Source organism: Lepisma saccharinum, chromosome 15 (genome assembly GCF_977018435.1).
Source record: "Lepisma saccharinum chromosome 15, izLepSacc3.1, whole genome shotgun sequence".
Lineage (NCBI taxonomy): Eukaryota > Metazoa > Arthropoda > Insecta > Zygentoma > Lepismatidae > Lepisma > Lepisma saccharinum.
The window spans coordinates 53172047-53195897 of record NC_139243.1 but is presented as its reverse complement, the minus strand read 5'-3'; the positions used below and the strand labels follow the sequence as shown (position 1 = coordinate 53195897).

The window sequence follows — 23851 nt, the reverse complement described above, 5'->3', positions numbered from 1 at the left end:
GGATTGATGGTATACATACATTTTTAAGTACAGCATAATGTTTTGAAATTTGAATTTGAAATTAATAATTATGTTATATTATTAAATGACGAAGCTCTTTTCACTTAGAAAGTGTGCAGTATGTAGTCGTATACAGAAAATAGGCCACACTTTTAATATTAAATTATATATACTTGGGCAACGACTTTAATCATGTTGAATTTATTATATATATTCCAACAAGGCACTGACCAGTCTCAAAGTCCCTTAAAAAAATCGTTAAAAGACACAGAAAGTGGAAGAGAAAGTTGTAGATCCAAAGGCAGAAATTGTGTTCGCAAATAGGGCCCTGTCCTTCCAGGTTAATACTGTTTAGGCAGCAAGTGTTCGCAATTAGGACTGTTCGCAACTAGGACTTTTCGCAACTAGGACTGTTCGTAATTAGGAAGACACCGCGGAGCAGTACACGCTGCTCGAGGGCTGGTAACTTCACTCGCCCCCCCCCCCCCTCACGCAATACCGTGTTCATTGGTGGAGCCGTCTCACGTCTCTACTTACGCAGAGACTTGTTTTCGTTCGCCTGCTCTAGAGATGGTTGGGACAGAGTGTAGTCGAATAGTTACTTTAATGCAATCTGTGTGTCCCACACGGTCAATGGAATACACCTGTAGCATTCCTATCGTCCATTGAGTGATGCATAGGGCTCGAAAGAGAAAAAACCGTTACCAAATGTGATGTTTATGTAGTGTGTGTTTCTTGAATATGTGGTAGGCATATACGTATCTAGGAATATGTTTCGGGGGTGTCCGAACCAAATGTCTCAGGAATAATAATAATAACACTATAACGCGGCCAGGCCTCCGCTCCGCTCCGGCTCTCCGGCTTTTTCTATAGACTCCCTGTTAAAGGCATGTTAGAAATTGGCTGGAGTCACCTCCCCCCCTGTCCGCACAATAGTAAACTAGTACTGTAGGTATTTTTCGATGAAGAAGGTTGCAACACTGCATAACCACTGATCATCGACAACGCTAGTCAAGATTTCTCTGCCATATTGCGTGTAACGCAAGCGAAAACGAACACACAATAATTACTCGATATGTCGAAAATGGAGATTATTTGCGTGGAAAAAAAAAAAAAAAACGAAATGGTACCTTCCAGAATCCTTAGGAATGCAGAATACGTAAGTACCAATGTGAAAAAGAAGAAAATAAAGGCATTTCAGATGTTTCGGGGATACTTAACATTTAATAAATAGGGTAGGGATAGTATGTTATTTGCACGTCATATGAAGTCCACCAAGAATACGTTCTGTGTTCGAGTCCCCACCCTGGAATGTGTGTTCCTTTACTAGTCTCCCTTCACCATATTCAGGATTTGTGTCAACACGTAAATTAAGATTAATATAAATCAGAGGCGTCTCGTGAACGCATGCGTCAGTTGTGGGAAAAAGGACAGCTTGCTCTGCAACGACAAGAATGAGCATTTCTACATTCTAATTTCTTCATATAGGAGAAGTATTTATTTTACACTAGAGCGCTCAACTAAGCTTATATTACATTTCTTTGATCTGAAGTGAGAGAAAGTAATAATTATTTTCCCACAATTGACGCATGCGTCACTTCAGATCCAAGAAATGTAATATAATCTTAGTTGAGCGCTCTCGTGTAAAATAAATACTTCTCCTATATGAAGAATTTAGAATGTAGAAATGCTCATTAATGTCGTCGCAGAGCAAACTGTCCTTTTTCCCACAATTGACGCATGCGTTCAGGAGACGCCTCTGATATAAATACGTCATATGGGGTGGAGAGTAGAAAGTTTTCGTGAAGCCTTTGTGAGAATAATTCCAGATGTTCAATCAATAGGGCTGTTCATTGCCAAACTTTTCCGGTGGCGGCGCCACCCCCGTTGTGTCCCTAAATAATTTCGTTCGTCATTTGGTTGCCCTAAGCTTTACATTGGAACTCGATGGGATGGCTAATCAAACGTTATTTTCAATGAAGGTAAGAATTTATCGTGCAAATCGATAATGAAAATGGGTTTAGCAAAGCTTTAAGATAATGTAGCCAGTCATAAGTTTCCGAAAATTACATTCTTCTGAACTTAAGAACCTAACGGAATGGTTGCGAAAACGAGCGAAATATAGTACGTTTATGCACAAAGAACACTAAACCTGACGTCATTTGGGTCGGCTCTAGCTGCCATATGTCGATAATACAAAAATTTAGATTTTTACACTATGCTTTGCTTTTTTCCTGGTTGGGAGCATGTGTAATTCAACGGCGGGTAGGAATCGAAGAAACTCCCGACATTATAAAGATAAATGTATTATGTGCGTAAATGCATGATATATATTATTATACACTATGCCTGACATTATACCCTATCCGATAATATAATATTAGCGTATGATTTCATTGTATTAAGCAGATATTCTCCCCTCGTATTTTCGTCCATCTTTTTCTTGGTAACAACAATTTTAAAATTGTAATACCTGTAAATAAGATAACCCTAGAGGTTGCGAAACATGAAACAGAAGAAAAAATATTTTTTGTAATAACTATTCTTGACGATAAATGTGTGTATATAAAACAAAGGACCACATTTACTAGGTACGTGGAAAAGTATTATATCACGTGGAAAAAAGTCAGTTATTAAAAACAACTATAAAAATAAAAGTACAGTCGCGCGGAATTATTATGCATTATTCATGACCGGATTCTCAACAATAGATCACTTAAATTGTGAAAATTTGCTAGTGACGTAAAAAAGTGCTGCTGTGCAAATTTTAAGGCTTCTTTGAGTTCCGATATCTTTTCTGTTGTTCACGATCGTCTTTTCAAAAGTCTTACTCTTACAGCACTGATTATTCAACTATCATGTTGAGACATCATTTCTGAGTTTAAGATGATATTAAACTTGCAATTTAATGTAATAGCAGCACGTTCGGCATCAAATTCCCCAATGTATTTAAATAGGAAAACAATTGCCGATCAAAAGCGTGGGGACACAACAAGGGGTGCTGCCACCTGCAATAGTTTGCTTTGACCAGGCCCATTCAAAAGGTTACGAAAAATAAATTTGAAATCAAGATGGGTTATGTTGTCAATTTTTAAAGGGACCCGCTGTTGTACCCCCTCGAGAATTATGTTGATTTTTTTTAATAGACAAAATTATCGATGTTTTACGTAGTATAAGATTAGTTCCAGCGCGCGGGAAACACAAATAATGGAAACATTTGATCCCAAAGTATGACCCGCGTAAATAAAAGGTGATTGTGACACGAGAAACTTGAAATTTTTTTTAGTAGATTGGGAAGATTGTCATTCATATGAACGTTTCTCGTTGTTCTTAGCGCGCGGAGATGCGTTGTAAGCGAATAATTAGCGATTTTATGTGGAATGATTTATGACGTCACGCACGAGAGTGCCTACGGTGAAGGTTAGGCCTGTTACATTTGGTTCTCTTAGCATAAATATCGTTGAGGTGAACTTTGCGAGTGGAAACGTTGTTCTCCCATATTTCAAATTTACAATTTCTTCAATAGTATATTCGTGAGTAGTAGGCGAAATGTTGCCGAGAACAAAATTTGTGTGAAGTATAGCAGACGTTATTTTAAAAAGTTCAGAATGTAGACAATCGTTGTTTACGCGTAGACGCACTTCACTGACGACCACAGAAGAAAATAAAGCCCATTTGAAAATATTTCCTCTGCCTCTAAGCGCCTCCCCCCTCCGAAGAAATTGTGTACCAACGTCACTGTTTCAAAGTGATATAGCTACTTTGTTATATCTGAGCTGTTCATATCCGGATTCCTTGAATACACGTCATCTTTCTGGCACTCAGAAGCTGCTCTGTCAGCCGCTCCTACTTCCTTTCAAGGTAAAAAATCCACAGAAGGGAAAAAGGAAGGGTCAGTCTATTGTTGCACATATAAGCCTATAAATACTTTCTTGCAACAGTTTACGGTTTTTCGATGTTATTGCTTGCAAAAAATATAGGTTCCCACTTTCCAGTAATGCATAATGAAAAAAGAAAACGTAATTAAAGTATCCCCCACACCTTTTGAAAGCCTTACGAAGTTCTTAGGTATGTCACTGGCATAGGTGTAACTTGGTAGGGGCAAGGAGGGCAGTGTTCCCCCTAAAATTTGCAGTTTTTTTTTAAAAAAAAATACGAGTTGATGGCACTTTTGTTAACCTCTGAGAAGCAAGGAATTGCATAATTTTTATGATTTCGCAAGCTTAAGAGTAATTTAGTAAAATAGTCTTGGGCGCTATTTTTATTGGATAGAAAACTATTTGATTCTCACTTCCCCCTCAAATTATGACCAAAGTTACGCCCATGCCGCTGGTGATAGTATTGAATTTTATAATGAAGATCTTCGAAGCTTTTGAAGACTGATAATTGTAGAAATGCAAAACACATGCTTTACCTAAGAAATCCGTCCAACCGTAGAGTTCACTTCTATGGGTAGGAATAAATTGCATCTCTCTGAAGAATACGGACACTCGAGTAATCCAACGACTGGAAAGCAAAGAGAAAATAATCATCAAAAAAGTATTCAAACATAAGGTGCCTGAACCCAATACGGCCTACGTAAGGTTTGCGATTGATTTTAATGGTGTACAAAGTCAGAAAGGTAAAAATAATAGCAAGATTCAAAAGAGGAAACATTTCTGGACGTTTCCTTAAAATTTGAGTCAGTTGCAAATAATAAACATGAGTGCAGGGAAGATTTTATTAAAAAGTAACCTTTAGGCTAATATGGCCTAATATGATCTAGTAATATATTTTGTTCTTTCAAATCAAAAAATGCAAGATAAATTATAAAGAAAGTATCACAATGTTATTTTTTTGGTAGATAAGTATGTTGATACACTTACGTTTTATTTACATAACCGTAATGAAATTACACAAAGAAATAACATCGTTTACAAACCAATAAACAAGGAAGTGACGTGTCATAATTTGTCACCAGAAAGCCATGGATTCCTCATCACAGTCTGGGCAAATCAAAGGATCCTAATCATCGTTAGTGACTCCCAGACACTCTACGTGAACATAAGAGTAACAAATGTCACATTTGCACGTATCCTTTACGATATATTCCTCTGTAGACCATATTGAGTCCACATTACATAGTGTTATCCAGTGGCGTGCATACAAGGTAAGCTACCAAAGCATTGCTTCGGAATAAAATATGTAATAACATAACAATATATAATGTCATTATAATCGCACGATTATTCAATAATATCTAGATAAAACGGTCCCATTTCTTCGCTACAAATAGAACAAATACCAGTCCATGCAGGGCTGCACTGAGGTTGAGCCGAAGCAATCTTCCTCTCGCATCGGTTAAGCAGTGGCAGACAGTTGCGCGCGCACCTCAAGGTCACGGGCCGCGTGCGTATATTTCTTCTGCAACCGAAGCTAGCATCGGACAGGGAGTTCGAGAGTGTATGCGAGAGTTTCAACTCGTATTGTTTTCGGTTTTCCTCAGTTTACGGGTTTGGTTTGCCGAATGTATATGAAAATATGTTAGTATCTAGTAATATAGAACAATGTGTACTATAAAAGAGCTTTTGTCCAAGCCTTTTTCTGCCCGTTCTCTCTGAGAAAAAAATGCGATAATTAAAAATGGACGGCCAACACCAGATCTACCGAGCTTGGTTCAAAAGACCAGTAAATTCACTACACATTTTCAGTGTAATATGTATACCAAATGTGACTGGTTAGCCGATAGCGCTGAGCTAAATAGAAATACTTCTTGGACCAAAACTGGGTACATGCATTTGGGAAATTTAGTGAAGTCAATAGCCGAACACGGACTTTCTGTTATCTATGATCGTCTGTGGCTACAGCTGCTTTTGGGGAAAACAGAATAGAAACTGCGCTTGATGACCAGCTTAAAAATTAAATTAACTATTACCAGCTGTGATTTTTATCAAGGCAAGCTTGCCCCTTGATTTGCTATTGTTTACTTCAAAATTATATATTCAGTGCTTCGGCTATCTAGATGGTCACCGCACGCCACTGGTGTTCTCTTTTCCTTTGTTATAAACAGGGTTTTAGATTATAGTCTAAACTAAGTACATTGCTGTAAAGTACAAATTATGAGCTATCATAATATATACTAGAGATATAAACACGTATGACTTGGAAGATGCAGTAAGTAATAACTTCCATATGGAATATTTTCACGTAGAACATATCCACGAGGTCCAGCTATTTCGTTTCTTTGTCTTCAAGCACTGTAGGTACAGCCAACATGTTCAATCGGACAGTCTATATGACATACTAACGCAGTGGCGATTCCTCCATGCAGGAAGTGAGGAACTTCCTACAGTTTCATTTATACTTATTTCCAGTTTTCTACATTTTAGGAGTTTAATGAGCGTTATAAAATTTTGAGCGCAATCAAGGTTCTCTACTTGGCTGTCAAGAGTCAATGTGCTTTCTATCACCCGCTCGTTCCAGACGACCGTCTTTGCCTGCCGCTGAGGAACCTTCTCCTCATCCTACAGACAGATGGGTGAGGAGCAGAGCAAGGGAGGGCTGGGGTACGCGGAGGGTTGCCCAGTTATACGGTCCGCGAGAAAGCTCCCGTGGGTTCCTTAACAGTGATGCCAACTCTAACATAATGGTTCTAAACTTAGCAAAATTTGAACTTCGTTGGCACCTACCACTCTGTGTTTGGCATAATGGTAAAATCCAGCACCATCTCAAAAACGGGCGTCTCTGGGAAATAGAGAAATTTAATTCTAATGAAGATATTTTGAGGAAATATTTATATTTAAAAAAAAAATCCAGAACTTGTTTGTACTTCTCCAGCGGACTTGTTTCAAACAAAAGGATGTATGCTGACCAAGGGACAAGTTTTTACAGGCCCTGATCCATCCTCTTGTTTTCATCTTTTCTTTATCCTCCCCGATTTAACAAGGGAGGAACATTTCATAAAAGGACATCGGTAGAAAGTTGGAGGTCACAAATAAAACAAACGGACGCCGTTACCAGTCATGAAATTTTGTTCAACTTTTTTCAAGCACTATGCTAAACCCATTTTTCTTTGAATGGTTGAAATTCGTAATGTTTCTTAACTACAATAAATAATCAATAACGCAGTTCACAACTCCAAAATAGCAAAATAAAATTGAACTTAAAACTACTACAGTCATCAGAAAATTATAATGTATAATGATAATAATAAACCCTAGCATCACATTTAGCGTAATTTATGAGTTGAAACAGCACCTTTTCTTATCAGGAGGTTGGTATTAGCAAAGCTGTTCTTAATCCACACATGACAGGCAGGGAGGGCATGCAGCTAACATTACAAATCCAATGGCTAATCCAAAGTACAGGCGATACATGTCACTGTGTAATTAAACGCATTTTCGAAAACTTTCCTCGGTCTGTTTACCATAACTTGCTACACCCCAAAATATCCACGAGTCGCCACTGTACTAACGTCATCTGTGGAATTAACTATGTAACTAATTGGAAACAGCAAATAGGCCATATTGGGTACTAGGCCTTATTGGGTTCAGGTACCTTATTATTTTGAGTATGAATGAAAAATCTAAAGTAGACTTTCACACTTTACATTGTGCATTTAAAATACTAAACTCTTACTACGCTTATCAGTAGGGCTCGGATTTTTATGTAATATCAAAGAACAACACATGAACATAAATATGTAACAATAATTGATAAAATATGTACTAAAATATGTATTATCATAAGGATATGTAATATTAATAATAATCGAGTATCCAAGCAATTTCAAGAATTCTCCTAGATATTTATTTTATTTGAACATATTCAACATAATTTTAGACATAAGTTGTTCAAATTAAAATTTGTATTAAATTTATAAACTCAAAAAAGCACAGCAGCGTGCACATATTTATGAAACCAATTTTGTCAACTATTAATTACATTTCTCATCGCAAATTATTGTAGGATATGTAAATATGTAAGAGAGCTCTTCGTAACTTTCGAAACAAATTGTAAAAAAGAAGCGTCTACAGGAAGAACAATCGAATGAAAATACATAGCTACTTTCGTACTTTTTGTACAAGGGAACATATTGTGTAACTCGCTAGGTACAGGAAAGTAGCTTTCTTGTCCACCGATGCCAAGTTTCTAGGTCCTTTGCCTAAACCTAAAAGGGAAACGAAAATATGTGACCAGAAAGGAGGGGGGAAACTCTAGCATCTTTAGATAAATAACAGTTCCAGCATTTTTTTTTCTTCAGCCTGTCTCTCGACTTGGCAGTGAATTTTAGGTGACCACAAGCACTATGCATATCATTGATTAGAAAATATGACATCACATGAGCTACAAATTTTCTTCATCATGTTTCAGAGATCGAAAATATAGGAAAAAGGATCAAGATAGGAATAAATTGCTGAAATATGTTGTTTTATGTAAAGTAAATTAGGAAATATGTGAAATATGTAATATCCTGGCAAATATGTAAAAATATGTAACATAAAACTTATGCCAAATGATGTCAGTTCATAATTCGTTCACATTTTCGTGTTCAAGGTATGTATCTAGAAAGGAATAGAATATGTATTTACATAGAAATCCTAACTCTACTTATCAGTTAGAAATCCAGGCGGAAATTAGACTGCAAAAACTCTTAACTAGAAAATTCAATATTTTTCACACACACACAAGACAGTGTAACAGTACCCAGTCGCCTCACACAAAGACTGAAGCTATGTTGACGTAAGACCTGTTATTCATACTTACTGCCGCTAGAGTGCAACACTTGCTTCGCGATGTATCTGATATTATAACACTGTCCGATATTCGAGCGCCTTCCCTTAATGTTTGGTTCAAAAATGTTATTTTCTGAGTACAGTATTTGCAAGCGAAATGTCATACTGTTCATGCAGAAACGGAACTCATATTTTCTCCAAGTAAAGGGTAACCGAAACTAATCAAAATTAATCTACACTGTCAAAAATGTTGGTGTTAAAACGACACAGAGTGTGTCCCTGGCGTTCTACACCACATTTTGGTCAACATTTAACCTCAGTGGTGTTGAAATAACACAGACAAATGGTTGCAATCAACACCTTTTTGATACCAGTGAGGTTAAACGTTGACCAAAATGTGGTGTAGACCTCCAGGAACCACATTCTGTGTAGTTTTAACACCAACATTTTTTACAGTGCAGTTCTGTATGTTCTTCAACTAGAAACTTTCACTGCACACACGCTTGCGAAAAGAATACACATATAATTACAAATATTGGATGGCACATGAAGCACTATTAATGACCAACATTAGAATGAACTTATGCATTCTTATGAAACTATTCTATCCTACATTGTTAGTTTTCCTTCAGTTGTACGTAAAGAATAATTAAAACATAGGGCAAGACAAATGATCCATTACTTGGGAACTTTAATCTTAAATTGACAATGAATTCTTACCTCTCTCCAAAATACGAAGACACAGCTGACTGGTCGAAGATGGAATGGGATGCTTGAACATCATACTTAATCTCAGTGCAGGCAGGAAGACATTTGTTGCACTCGTGGAATTGTTCTGAAACTTCTACTGGGAGCTCGTCATATGTAGGATTTTCGTAGAGCTTTCTTAGTCTTGCAGCTGGAAGGCAAAAGAATGATATTTTCAAGCGAGAACCGTTGTTTTAAATTCTTGCCGATAGCAACAAATTAATCGATAAATTTACAAACAAGAACTAACTGATGGGTTACACATTTAGAACATTTACTTTACCTTACAAAATAATTGGGTTCATTTTCACGCCCATAATATTGATTTTAATTTTATATTTTCTTTCTATGTAGGGTCAACAATATACTTTGAAGGACATTTTTCTACATAGCAAGAAATGATTTGTAAATTGCTTAATAAAAATCCCTCTTTGCAACTTTTAACTTTATTACTAGGGCCCGGATAGTTATGCACTTAAAATATTTAAAATATGCACTAAATGGTGAAAAATATGCAAATAAATATGCACTTTAGAAAACAAACTTACCATTTTTTAAATGTTTTCTTTCAGTTACTACAAGAACCCCAGTATATTTAAAACAGATATTTCGTTTTTTTCAGCTCATACGATTTAGCATATAAAAAATGTAAAAGTTGCAGTTCTGAATTCTTCCACACACTCTTTGTTTTCCTGCTGTTTTATAAATAAAGAAATATTACAATCTTTACAGATCATGATTGTGCTTCATCACAACAAAATACCTAAATTCTCAACCTTGAAACTCCTCGTGTTTTCGGCAAGAATATATTTTTTTTTATATTAAAGAAAAAGAACCTCCCTCTACTACACAAAATATAATTGGTCAATAGGTGTGCAAGGGGTGACTCTTCCACGTAATACAACGCAATGTTATCCTCACTTCCACGTAGTACTCCCTGGACTGCTTTTTGCAGACTAACGAGGCTCTGTCGTCTGCACCCTTGGCCTATTGTGGGCCGTTCACATGTTTGCGATTGTCCGCTCATCTACTTCATTTCATCTTATCACGTTTCATCCTCATCTTCGCAATTACCAAAAAACTGGCAGAAGCGGGAGGTGAAATATATAAATATAATAATAATAATCAAATTGTCTTTATTAGAGCGGGCGTGTTTCGGCCTCGAGGGGTCGCTCTTAAGCAGACCTAGAGCGCCAGCAGGATTTTTTCTCAGGGGGCAGCGTGACATAAACTTTTATTATTATTATTACTGCTATAATTATGGTTTTTATTTTTGTTGTTATTGTTACTACTACTACTACTACTACTTATGTCTTTTTAAAACTACATACATTTGTAATTCCATACTCTGTATATGTATATACAATTTGCATAACTGTATACTTAACATTAATTCAGGTAGAACAAAAAGCTGTTTTTATAGTTAGATAATCAGTTTAAAATAAGACTGTCAACTTAAATGTAACCCTACTTCAAATAATAATAATAATTATTATTATTATATTTGCTGTAACTTACGACCTGTAAGTCACAGAAAACAATACTTTTTGTTATAAAATATCTCTACAATTTTACCATTTTAATTACATTAACTCTTTCCAGAAATCTCAGGGAGGGGCAGTGAACCCCCCCCCCCCCTTGCGGGCGCCCATGCAACAGACCCTTGTCTGGGTGATTAATACAAAGTAAAGTAAAATTAAGGTACAAATGGAATATGTGAACATACCCTGATTACTTGTAAACGAAACAGGATGAACACTGAATATAAAAATATAAATTAAATAAAAATAAGAAAGGAAAGGATTATATGTATAAACTAATGGACATAGATATCTAATGTTCGTCACTTTCATCTTTAGTACATGTACATGTATGAAGTCAGCTAGAACAATGAATGAAACAGCAATAGCAATAATAATAATAATAATAAATCGAAAAGACAAAACGAAATTATGAAATATTGAATGCTAATAGTTATAACAAGTTGCATGAACAGAATTGTAAATTATTATAATGGATAGGCTATGTAATTATAACAGAAAAGTTGCTCGTGATTATGTGCTTAGCTGCCTTGCTAGTAGATGATCTTTTAGTTTCTTTTGAAACTGCTTATGACACTGGATGGATGTTAGACAGGTTGGAAGGAAAATCCATTCTTTGGTGAGTTGTTGTATTATGAACTGGGACTCACAATAAGTTTTTCCGTCGCGTTACATGTTGATGCCTGCACGAATTTGTATTCAGTTTCTGAAAAAGATATCCAGGCTGCTTCCTGCTTAGTACTTTATGTGTTAAAGTTAGTAACTGATAATTAGCTAAATTCTTTGTATTAAGCTGATTCAAACTGTGTAAGTATTTTGAAATGTGGTCCCTTTTTTTGAGCTTGTAAAAATCAAATCAATCTATTATAGGGCAACAGTATCTGACACGATAAGTTCAAGATCATCTATAGACTGTCCATTGCATTGTTGCCGTTTCTATTACATTGTTGTCGTTTCTTTCTCAAAAAGATTAGACGTTGAGTATTCCCGCGAGGATGGCGAAAGAAGTCTTACCGCCAAAAGACAGTGGAGAATAAACAGCAGTGACAGAAGGGAATGGAAAGCTCAATTTTTAAGACAATGTGCCAAATTTTGGTAGTGGTTGTTGGTTTTAAAATATGCAAGATGTTTATGTGCATTTGCATATGAAATATGTATAACTCTCTGGCCCTACGTATTACATATACTCTCTTCCAGAAATCAGTGAAGCAACGTCGCGCATAGAGTAGAGAAGGGGAGGAAGCGAATGGGAGGATCGAAGCCGTACGCACTGCTGCTTACGGCTGGTAGCTGCAGGCGCGTTTTCCCCTCCGTGCACTCACTTTCCTTCTCACGCGTTCATTGGTCAAGCACACTCGAGTCCCTACTTTAGTTTCTCAAGCTCCAGGGATTCCAGGGACAGGGTTTAGGTTATTGCTCAAAGTGGAAGTATAAAGGAAGGTGGTTGGGGGCTCTGGTTGAAGCTAGGGGTTAGGTACTGGGGTATATATTCCCAGGACTGGTAGACAGCGTAATTTTACTAACCTGTAGTAGTATACCAGACACAATCTTGTTTCGCTGGTCCGCAGTAAGGTGTGTTCTCATCTCCTGAAAGTAGAAATGATACAGTTTTGTTACAATACAAGTGTTTCCGTAACGTAAAGCTCGGGATCCGAAATTGCTATCATGTTTACCTACCTAAGAAGTAGTATACCAGTATAGTTGACCAGTAGGAAGACGAAGATGGAGGGATAACATTAAGATGGACCTAAATAAAATTAGTAGGGATGGAAAAGAGTATATAGATCTTGCTCAGGATAGGGACAGATGGAAGGCCTGTGTTGCTGCACATGATGTTATACTGTACATCTAATATTGAACGTATCAAGAAGTAACTTTACAGTTTTGTAGACAAATTCAACAAGTTTTGTGACACATTCCTATATGTCCCCCCCTCCCATTGTGATTCTGCAAACATAAACTCTATAATCAAGTTCTTCCCAAACGCGATGCAGCATGTCCCTATCACTTTTTGACACTCGATGTAGTGCAGGTGTATTCCGGTGTCATGCTGGTGCAAGGAAATGTTCAACCAAGTAGGCGAATAGCTGTGTTCACGTTCAGAAGATTCAGGAGATGGCTGTCTCCTGCTTTAAACGTTTATTTGATTAGAGTGCGCGTCAAATCTCCTGCATATGGCCTTGAATGGCTGAACAGCACCAGCGAATCACAGACGTGCGTTGCCTAGTTCAGAACCTGTTTCACCTCACTACTAAATCGTGGACCTGGCGCTCGGATATAAATAGATTATTTCAAGTGTCAGTTGTTCAACAGATGGAAAGATAATGAATTTGCGAGTATGTACGAAAAACAAGCGTGATTGCAGCTTATACCGTTCCCTCTGCAGAAGCAATGTTATTATAAACGTAGTTGCATTGTATCCTTTTTGCTCTCCCTTCGTTCCTGTTTTTAAAATAATGTTCGAGTGAAGAATAGAGAAGTAAAATTGACTTTAAGAAGTGCCATGCTCTAACAGCTCAAGCGTGTGGTGTGAATCAAGCTACCGTTTCTCGGATATGTTCGGGGGCAAAACAATGTGGATCGGGGCCTGCTCCAATGTTTCAATCACCTAGAAAGCACATTAACGTACCGAAAAGAACGACAAACTTAGATGACTTTGAAAAAGACGTAGTTCGTAGAACCCCCTTTGAAGTTTACGATCGTGGCGAATTTTCTACTGCCAAAAAGATAACGTACTCTTTACGGGACAAAATATCTTACAAAGGCTCTAGAACATCCACCTTGAGAATATAGAAACAATTAGGCTTCAAGTACAGGAAAACCAACGACGGTCGTAAATTTCTGATGGAGAGAAGTGACATTGTTACGTCAAGGGTAAAATTCGAGTATCTGGTGATTCGAGACCAATCTTTTACCTTGACGAAACATGGGTAAAACAGAACCACAAATTATAATGTGTTGTTAACTTGTTAACGAAGAACTTGACAATGTAACACAAGAACAATGGGCCGCTTGTGTTAAACATGCACAACAATTACAGGAAAACGATTTTGTAAGGAAGATAGATCGGGACGAAATATTGGACCCAATTATAATAAATTTGAAGGACGACGCAGAGGGCGAAAGCACTGCGGTCAGTGACGATGAGGACAACGACGGCAGTTGCTGAAGTAACGAGGAGTCCCTCTCTGGCAGTCTCTCTGGCATAATCAGGTATGTTCTTTTCTCCCATTATGTTTAATATATGTTATATTATCTAATGTTCCGTGCTCTCCGTGACAAGGCGTTTCGCTCTTTTCCGTGTGATATTTCGACATGACACCGCTGCCGTGCGCTGCTATTGGCTATCGCCATATGCAGGAGATTTGACGCGCACTTTTTTTTCTAGTTAGCATGCAACGCGTGACCATACACCACATATTACACCGCTCCAGAGCGTAGTGCAAACGGTGCTGACACCAAATGTGCTACTTGACAGCAAATCAAAGTAGACGAGTCCGTGTTGCAACATGTAACGAACTAGACGTGCGAGTTCAGAGAGTCAAAAAGTGCAGCGAACTATACCCTGTCCCAGCTAACTGTAGAGCAGGGCCGCGCATATCGGCAGAGGAGGAGGAGGTAAATCGAGTGGTGAAAGCGCAGCGTTGCCAACCGTATGATCCTGACCATACATGTACGGATGTACGGTCCAGACCTTAGTCTGTACGCTAATTGCACGGCTTGTCAAAATTTGCTCTTGCAGTTTTATCCCTAATATTTCCCTAAGAAATTCTTAAACCAATCGTACGGACCTGGAGATAAAAATACGGTCCGTTTGCCATGTGCGTTCGGTATTATGCTTTTCAAAAGTTTGCAACGCTTACAGAGAGAAGGAGGAAATCGGGTAACTCCCGTCGCCCATTACACAATCCCGTTTCTATCACTGTTCATTGGTGGAGCCGTCTCTCGTCACTACTTGCGCAGACTTGTTCTCGCTCGCCTGGTCTACAGTTATTAGGTACGGATAATAGACGGGGCTTTGTGTACGCGTTAGAGTGCCACACACGTAAATTTGCCGTTGCGTAGAAACGAATTTTCGTTTCGTCTCCCTCTCTCTTAGCATCATGTGTTCTACCCTGCTCGAAAACCTTCGCTATTGTTGCCACATTGTCATTCCATTCCTGGACACACTCGCGCAAACATCATTGAAAACAATTGAATAGCGCTCCAGCTCGCGGTTCCCACCGTTCGGTAGGGACGCTAATGTGGCAATATAGCACGGCGTAGTGCTTGCTTCTTTTATGCAGTGCATGTTCATTGGCTAGCTAGTAACTAGTGTTGCCAACTGTAATAATGAAGCACTATTTCTGTCACGGAAGGGGAAAAGGCAGGTAAAGTGGCGGTGAGTTTTGTTGGATTGGAAGCACCATATTTTTATTTTATACTAAGTATTTGACCGGTTTGACGTTGTGTGCGTGTATTGCGTGTGTGTATGTAAAAGTGTGTGTTTGCTAATGAACGTTAAATTCCATAATGCCTCCAGTTCTGTCGAAGTTGAAATCAAAAACCTTGCATAGCCAAGCTCGGGAAATTCTAAGCAACGTGCACGAGTTCATGAAGGAGGAAGCCAGTCATGGTGTTAGCATCCCAATAAAGCATTTTGGCAAGAGAGCAGCGAACAGCAGCAACAAATTGTTCATATTTCATAATTTTGGAATTATTCAAAATAAATAAATTATGTGGCTCCAACATCATTTCAACTCTGGCTCCGGCAAGTGTTCTTGTAGAAATTGCATAGAGGAGGCTGTCATTTTTGCTGCTTAATGCGATACATATTGTTTTCTGTGTTAAAATTGAAATGCTTTGATGGGTGACCAAGTTCATAGCAGGGCCGGCGGAAGGGGAGGGCGAACCGTCCCATCGCCCAGAGCGGCAAAATTTGAAGAGAAGAAAAAAATAAGCCTATTGAAAACTGTGATCGAGCGAGATATTCTTTTGCGCTGAATAGTATTGAAATAGCATAAGAAGTCTCATTATTTATTTTATATTTTGATGTTTTAGTTAGGAATATATTGATTTTCAATTTTCCGTTGCTGCGTAATGACCGGGGGGGGGGTCGAAATAGAGCGGCATCTGCCGCCACCTCCCAGGGAGGCAAAATGACTAGCGCCGGCCCTGGTTCATAACAAAAGAAAAAGCCGCGCAGCTTATCGTCTAGTGGCAGTATATGTACTTGTTATTGTTGTGGAAGCCGGCATCCTTTGTAAATGTACAACAAAGGCAACCGACTGTCGCCGATCTCAGAGAGGAAATAATAATACTGCTTCAGGAGGAGTGTTATGGTGCAATTGTAGCGGTTTAACACGTTGGCATGTTATTTATTATCTGCCGTTGCAGTTCCATACCAGTGTATACGGGTTTTGGGAGTGAAAAGTTAGAACGCCACCAGTGCATTAATGCAATGAAAAATAATATATATATTTTTTTATTTTGTTTGAAATCACTCAAATAAGGAATCGTATGAAGAAGTCTTCTTTGCAGCATTTTTGGTAATTTTACTTATGTGTTAGTTCATATTTTGCGAATTTTTAGTCCATATGTATGTAGCTACATACAAAGCCACTTGTTAGTACATATTAATCCTAGTCCTGGTATAATGCATGACGTTTAAAACTCAACGTTAGATAGACCTGAATTCTCTAATTTTATTGTTGTACGTAACAGCTGTGCATCGGCGTACTGCAGCGATTTTTCTATCTGCTCCATTAGCAACACTGCTTCTTTAGTTGTTTCGCGCATCGCACGGCAGAATTATCTGCGCTGGACTCTACATCACGCTTATCTTTATTTGTCGACTTTTGTCTAAAGAGTCAAGCTTAAATCAGATATTCAACGTGACATCAAGAGTAGCTACGCTAGTTTCTATAGTTTAATAATATCGCTATATAAACAGTTTTGTGCAATGAACTTCTAACATATGCATTACATTATGTTTAAATATCCCTAGTAGACCTTAATTCAAAACAAAAGATGAATTGTCATTTCGTGTGGAATATGCACGTTTCAAACTCATTCCTGCGCATAAATAGCGTCTGTAGGACCCACCTCTGCAGATTCTACATTCAGTGTGCAAGGTTTGCGCATTCGCCGCTGTGAGGCGTTGCTGCCAGGTCGGTCATACTTCACTTGTTTATTTCTGTGCGCGTGACGTAACGTGGGAGCAAATCTTGAAATATCACATAAGTGTGTAATGCTCTGCTTAAACGAAGATTCATGAATGAAAAAGTTAATTCTGTGTTAATTGTTCTTAACGAACATTAAAATCGAAGTTGAGATATGACAAATTTTCCTTCGCGTGATTAATTTGAATGGTATTTGACACTCAAAATTGCGAATAGTGATGTATTTTGTGGCAACGCGTCGTATTTTACAGCATATACTGATTAATAGACCACAGACAGAAGATAAACCTTATATAATTCTAATAAAATTGTCTGTGCCCTGTGCTTGCTTGTAACCAAAGAGAGTACGCTCCTTGCTTGAGACGTCGTGATGCAGTGGAAGTAAATGCAATCATTTTCTTTTTACACTGCCACTTAAGTATGTCCTCTTGTTGAAAGTGTTGCATAACTAGTGTCACATGGCAGATTGTCGGTGTTTGGGTAAAATAAAGGCAGTAAGTGGACATGCAACCATACAAGATGGAAATGAAATGAAATTTTCCTGCGTAGTAAAGTTCTAATGAGGACAGGGTGTTCATTTTATGCACTTTTGTTTTAGATAATGCAAGTTCTAAGACGAAGTTCATTGAAGCCTACTCCTGCGAACCGGAGCTTTTGACGGAGATGAAATATCGTGACTGTAAGGTAAGTGAAAAAGGTAAGTATAGTGTCTCAAAATCTGTCCTTTGCCTTCCAGCACCGGAAGAGCTGTATTTAGTGCGCGATAAGTGCTATTCGCCAGGAGTGGCTGGCTTCTGTGCTCTGCGTTCTCTTCGCCTCGAGATCAGGCGGACTGGCAGCGCGTGAATTCATGGGGACGAACCCGCGAGTAAAATGACGTCGCCGAAAACCGGTCCCGGAATTATTCCAGCTTACCAGGCAACTGCTCTCATTGCGCTTCTAAGAAAATAGAAGTGAAATTGATAACCAGTAATTGAAACGAATCAACTACAACCATGGGAACAGAAGAATGCCAATAGTGAGTTATATCTTACATATTTTGGGCTGTTTCGTTCTTACATGCATTTATTATACCTTATCAACGTTTGAAAGTTTCTTTTTCTTACAGAATAATAGTGGTGAATTGCTGGCAACTGCAGCAGCCTTGTCTAATGCTAATATCTATATATGCTGATGCTTAGTTTTGGATAGTTTGTAAGGAGCTTTCAGTGTGGGGAGAGAACTTGAAACTAAGGCAAAAGAGGAACTGCAAAGGGTATTGCAGATACGTGTTACCTCTATTATTCTTTATCTAAGCTGCATTACTTCTTTCTTGTACCTTCTTCTGATACTTGCTATTAGTTTTAAACCTAAAGGGAAAGGGGCGTTTATTCTAGTGGCTGAATATCGTGGGGGAAGGTGGCGGATGCCTTTATTATCTGCCTCGTAGCAGGTTCACTGCGGTTGACCTACTTATGGTTAATTGAAGATAAGTGCCTTGATTAAACCTTTTTCTAACGGCTGGAGATTATCGCCATACATTCAGTTGCTAGACATAGGTTTATTTTTGTTTTACATGCCTCGTTTTTCTCTTATGTTATTTAAGATTGCTAGACAAAAAGGTTGGGTGATCGTTCACTTTTATTTTAATTGGAAATCTATTGCTTTTTATTGGTTTAAGAGAGGAACGGGGTGGGAGAGATGGCGCTTTGCTTATTCAAACGTTAATTGATTATTTCGGTAGTTCTAGAAGTCAATATTGTGGACGTGTCTGATTGGGTTAATTGAAAACTTAATATTGAGTTAAGAAATTGGGAGGTCAATCATGTTAATCAGTTCGACGAATATCTTGTTTAGCATTGATCATGCTTGCAATTTTTGATATTCTGTTCTCTTTGTAGGGTAAAACGAGGAGAGACGCCGCAGGCGGAGAGATGCCGCACATGCTGTAGTTTGCCTAGTACACATCAGATGGCAGCAACATTCTGCAAGGATGTGTAACTGTCGTCCATTCTAGGGATGGCCAGATCCGGATCCTAGCGGATCCGGTTGGTTCCGGATCCTCCGGATCCGGATCCAGTACTTTCGGATCCGGATCCTGAACTTTCGGATCCGGATCCTGAACTTTCGGATCCGGATCCGGAATTTTTGGATCCGGATCCGTTTTGCCATCCCACATGCGCTTCTTTGGAAAGTAAGAATGTGTTTATAACACATTGTTACCTGCTAATATACACATATATATATATATTTATATATGTATATATAATATACATACATACATATATATAGTGTGTGCGCGCGTGCGCGATTTGTAATTAATTAATACACTTACAAGGGAGGTCTAAGTCTCTTCCTCCGATTTCCATGAAACTTGGCAGGTGTATGGAGGGGCCCAAAGAAAGAAATACGTGTTTTTGTGTTTCAGCTAAAAAAAACTGTTTTAGGGGGCAAAACCCCCCCTCAAAAGCAGAGGTGTTCACCCTCCGGAGGGCGACCCTCGTGAGGGCAGACCTCACCCTCACCCTCACCCTCAGGAAGACTTGTGAGGGTGAGGGCAGTGGAGGGTGAGGGCGACTGCGATCTCGGAGGGTGAGGGCGGTGGAGGGCGAGGGCGAGAGCGATCTCGGAGGGTGAGGGCGGTGGAGGGCGAGGGCGAGAGCGATGTCGGAGGGTGAGGGCGGTGGAGGGCGAGGGCGAGAGCGATGTCGGAGGGTGAGGGCGGTGGAGGGCGAGGGCGAGAGCGATCTCGGAGGGTGAGGGCGGTGGAGGGCGAGGGCGAGAGCGATCTCGGAGGCTGAGGGCGGTGGAGGGCGAGGGCAACTGCGATCTCGGAGGGTGAGGGCGTTGGAGGGCGAGGGCGTGAGCGATCTCGGAGGGTGAGGGCGGTGGAGGGCGAGGGCGAGAGCGATGTCGGAAGGTGAGGGCGGAGGAGGGCGAGGGCGAGAGCGATGTCGGAGGGTGAGGGCGGTGGAGGGCGAGGGCGAGAGCGATCTCGGAGGGTGAGGGCGTTGGAGGGCGAGGGCGAGAGCGATCTCGGAGGGTGAGGGCGTTGGAGGGCGAGGGCGAGAGCGATCTCGGAGGGTGAGGGCGTTGGAGGGCGAGGGCGAGAGCGATCTCGGAGGGTGAGGGCGGTGGAGGGCGAGGGCGAGAGCGATGTCGGAGGGTGAGGGCGGTGGAGGGCGAGGGCGAGAGCGATGTCGGAGGGTGAGAGCGGTGGAGGGCGAGGGCGACTGCGATCTCGGAGGGTGAGGGCGGTGGAGGGCGAGGGCGAGAGCGATCTCGGAGGGTGAGGGCGGTGGAGGGCGAGGGCGAGAGCGATGTCGGAGGGTGAGGGCGGTGGAGGGCGAGGGCGAGAGCGATCTCGGAGGGTGAGGGCGGTGGAGGGCGAGGGCGAGAGCGATCTCGGAGGGTGAGGGCGGTGGAGGGCGAGGGCGAGAGCGATCTCGGAGGGTGAGGGCGGTGGAGGGCGAGGGCAACTGCGATCTCGGAGGGTGAGGGCGTTGGAGGGCGAGGGCGAGAGCGATCTCGGAGGGTGAGGGCGGTGGAGGGCGAGGGCGAGAGCGATGTCGGAGGGTGAGGGCGGTGGAGGGCGAGGGCGAGAGCGATGTCGGAGGGTGAGGGCGGTGGAGGGCGAGGGCGACTGCGATCTCGGAGGGTGAGGGCGGTGGAGGGCGAGGGCGAGAGCGATCTCGGAGGGTGAGGGCGGTGGAGGGCGAGGGCGAGAGCGATGTCGGAGGGTGAGGGCGGTGGAGGTCGAGGGCGAGAGCGATGTCGGAGGGTGAGGGCGGTGGAGGGCGAGGGCGAGAGCGATCTCGGAGGGTGAGGGCGGTGGAGGGCGGGGGCGAGAGCGATCTCGGAGGGTGAGGGCGGTGGAGGGCGAGGGCAACTGCGATCTCGGAGGGTGAGGGCGTTGGAGGGCGAGGGCGAGAGCGATCTCGGAGGGTGAGGGCGATGGAGGGCGAGGGCGATGTGCGATCTCGGAGGGTGAGGGCGATAGAGGGCGACTGCGATCTCGGAGGGTGAGGGCGGTGGAGGACGAGGACGAGAGCGATGTCGGAGGGTGAGGGCGGTGGAGGGCGAGGGCGAAAGCGATCACGGAGGGTGAGGGCGGTGGAGGGCGACTGCACTCTCAGAGGGTGAGGGCGTGCGGAGTGAGGGCAAGTGGAGGGTGTTGGAGGGTGAGGGCAAGTGGAGAGTGTTGGAGGGTGAGGGCAAGTGGAGGGTGGTAGAGGGCGATGGAGGGTGAGGGTTATGGCGGGGCCAGATCGAGACACGAGGAGATAGGATTAAATTAAATTTATTTTTGTTTTATAAATTTCTTTCGCCCAATAAGCCGCGGTGGCTCAGTCGGTAACGCGTCTGACTACCATGCTAAAGGTCCCGGGTTTCGATCCCCGGCCGGTTCAAATCAGGGAACTTTTCTAACGATGTAAGCGGCCCCGGCGCCCACCCAGCGTCGAATAACATGGGTACCTGGGGGAAACCCTGTGGGGTAAAGACGGTCAGGGGCGTGATGCTGATCACGTCCCACTCACGACCGGATCATGGCGTGGTGCTAAGCACAGGGGAACACTTTACTTTTGTTTGTTTTTACTTTACTTCACCCAATATAATATATCAATTTTTCGATAATATTTTTTTCCCGTTGTAACTTACATCGAATACTATTTGACCTGACATCGAATGGAATTGAAGCTCAAAAAGAGATATTACGATTTATTCGTGATGATCTCGTACAAATTTCTATGAGCGTCAAATGTCTATTTCTGAGGCATTAAGGCATTAATGAAATTGAAGCCTAATTCTAAGAATTACCTGCACATTCCACCCTGCTGGTAGACAGTGTGCGTGCCTATGGAACCATGAAGAATGCGCTGGATGATTCATAGAAAGCGTCCGTGGGAAGGAAAGACTGCTGGTACTTTATTTAACGGCAGATATTTTCACTTGACTAGAAAAGCTTTACTTAGACACAGAAAAACAATCCAATACGTTTAAACCCTTAATGGATAAAGACCTTATAAGGGTAGTAATATTCGGAAATATTTGAAGCCATATGTAAAGTAAAACCACACACAGGTACCAACTAACTTCTAGCAATGATTTTTTAAACAAAAATAATCAATGTTGAAAAAACACATGCCTTCGTTTTATTATTAATTTTTTTTTCAAATTTGTTTCATCTTTTAAAATCCGTGTTTTAAATGTGCTTTAGTGCTTAGAAATCTGTGTCCCTTCTGAGTATATTTGAAAGGTTTATGGGTCATTCCAAGTCAATTCAACCAGACCATGCTACCCATGATCTCAAAGTTTGATGAAATTTGACAAATTTAATCCTTTCATGGTGGTGAGAAACGACCTTTTCTTTTGTGTCTTACTTGCCTGGTTTCATATTTATAGCCCCTCTAACTTTCAGTGATTCATCCTTTCTTCCGTTCACATAGCCTGTAAGTATGAACTGCGCTGCCTTGGAGAAATATCCTATCCCTCTTAAAAATTAATCAATCTTTTGTAAACTTTACAACAATGTTAACCAAACAATAAGGATTCCAGAAAAATATATTTTAACAGTTCACATTTATATTTTAGTACACTAATGAATTAATAAAATAGTATTTTCTATTTTTCTTTGGACCGAAAACATGATTTACTAAAATTTCAATTATCGTTGAGAGGGAAAGGTGCAACATCAACACAAGTATTTTTATAATGAACTTATATGATCTAACTTGTCCTCCTCCGTAGCCGAGCGGGTTAAGGCGTTCACTCGTCTTGAGATCGTCCGCTGCGGGACGGCGTAGGTTCGAATCCGGCTCTGGTCGGAATTTATTTCCACCCTCGTGAGGAAATTGGGGAGCTCCGAGTGAGTGAGCGTAATCCGGTCGCGAAGTCCTACAACGGCTGGGGGTCGGTCGGGCTGACCACCCGTCCCCCTAGTCTGGTTGCAGATCTCCACGCCCCCTGGGTGGCTCGCGTGGGAGGGAGGCCAGCAGTCGATAGGTAAGCCTTGGCCCGATATTGGACTGTTGCGCTACAGGATTATTATTATTATATGATCTAACTTACCCAGAAATAAAATTGATAACTTTTTCACTCCTTCTGAAAATTTGACAACTTATTTCTGATTTTTTTAAAAAATGGCTACCGGAGTATATATTATTCAAATTAACTTAAAATCTAAGATTTTAGCTTCAAAATATCAATGAAGCAATTTTTTAGAGTATAAAATTGTAAATAATTCCCAGAAGGCGGGGCACAGGATATATTTCACACATATGATTTTATTTGACACAGTCATTTGCGTTTATTATTAAATGGATATCGCAGGGACATATGCAGGGTTCGGAAAGTGACTTTTTTAAAACAGTTACAGTTAAAAAGTAACCGAGTTACTTGTTTTAAAAATCATTAATTGGAATAAACTAATATGTGAAGACTTACATGCATTTTATTTATGCTTCTGGCTGATTCGGAAGTTTTAATAAGTCTTAATTGTATAAGTCTTCATATATTTATATTATTCATTAGAGGCGGAAAGTATTCCTGTAGGGAGGGGACAAATTATCAATTATTTCTAGTGGAGAGGGGGGATTGAGTTTCAAATAAGAAAACCTCTTTTCGAATTCCCCATAACAACAATAAATAACATTTCATAATAATTTTCTTCAATATACTACAAACTCATTGTAAATTTTTTTATTGGAAT

General features: G+C 40.6%; 1 protein-coding gene across 1 annotated transcript in view; it reads right to left on the bottom strand.

The window, feature by feature from the left end:
* Nucleotides 1–23851, bottom strand: part of LOC145999480 (pickpocket protein 28-like) — an 89397-nt gene that overhangs the window by 5744 nt on the left and 59802 nt on the right. Inside the window, exons 8-10 of the mRNA XM_083136444.1 lie at nucleotides 12527–12589; nucleotides 9435–9612; nucleotides 4415–4506 (exon numbers count right to left, since the gene is read on the bottom strand). Of these exons, the coding sequence (XP_082992570.1) occupies nucleotides 4415–4506; nucleotides 9435–9612; nucleotides 12527–12589 (333 nt within the window). The remainder of the gene's footprint in view (nucleotides 1–4414; nucleotides 4507–9434; nucleotides 9613–12526; nucleotides 12590–23851) is intronic.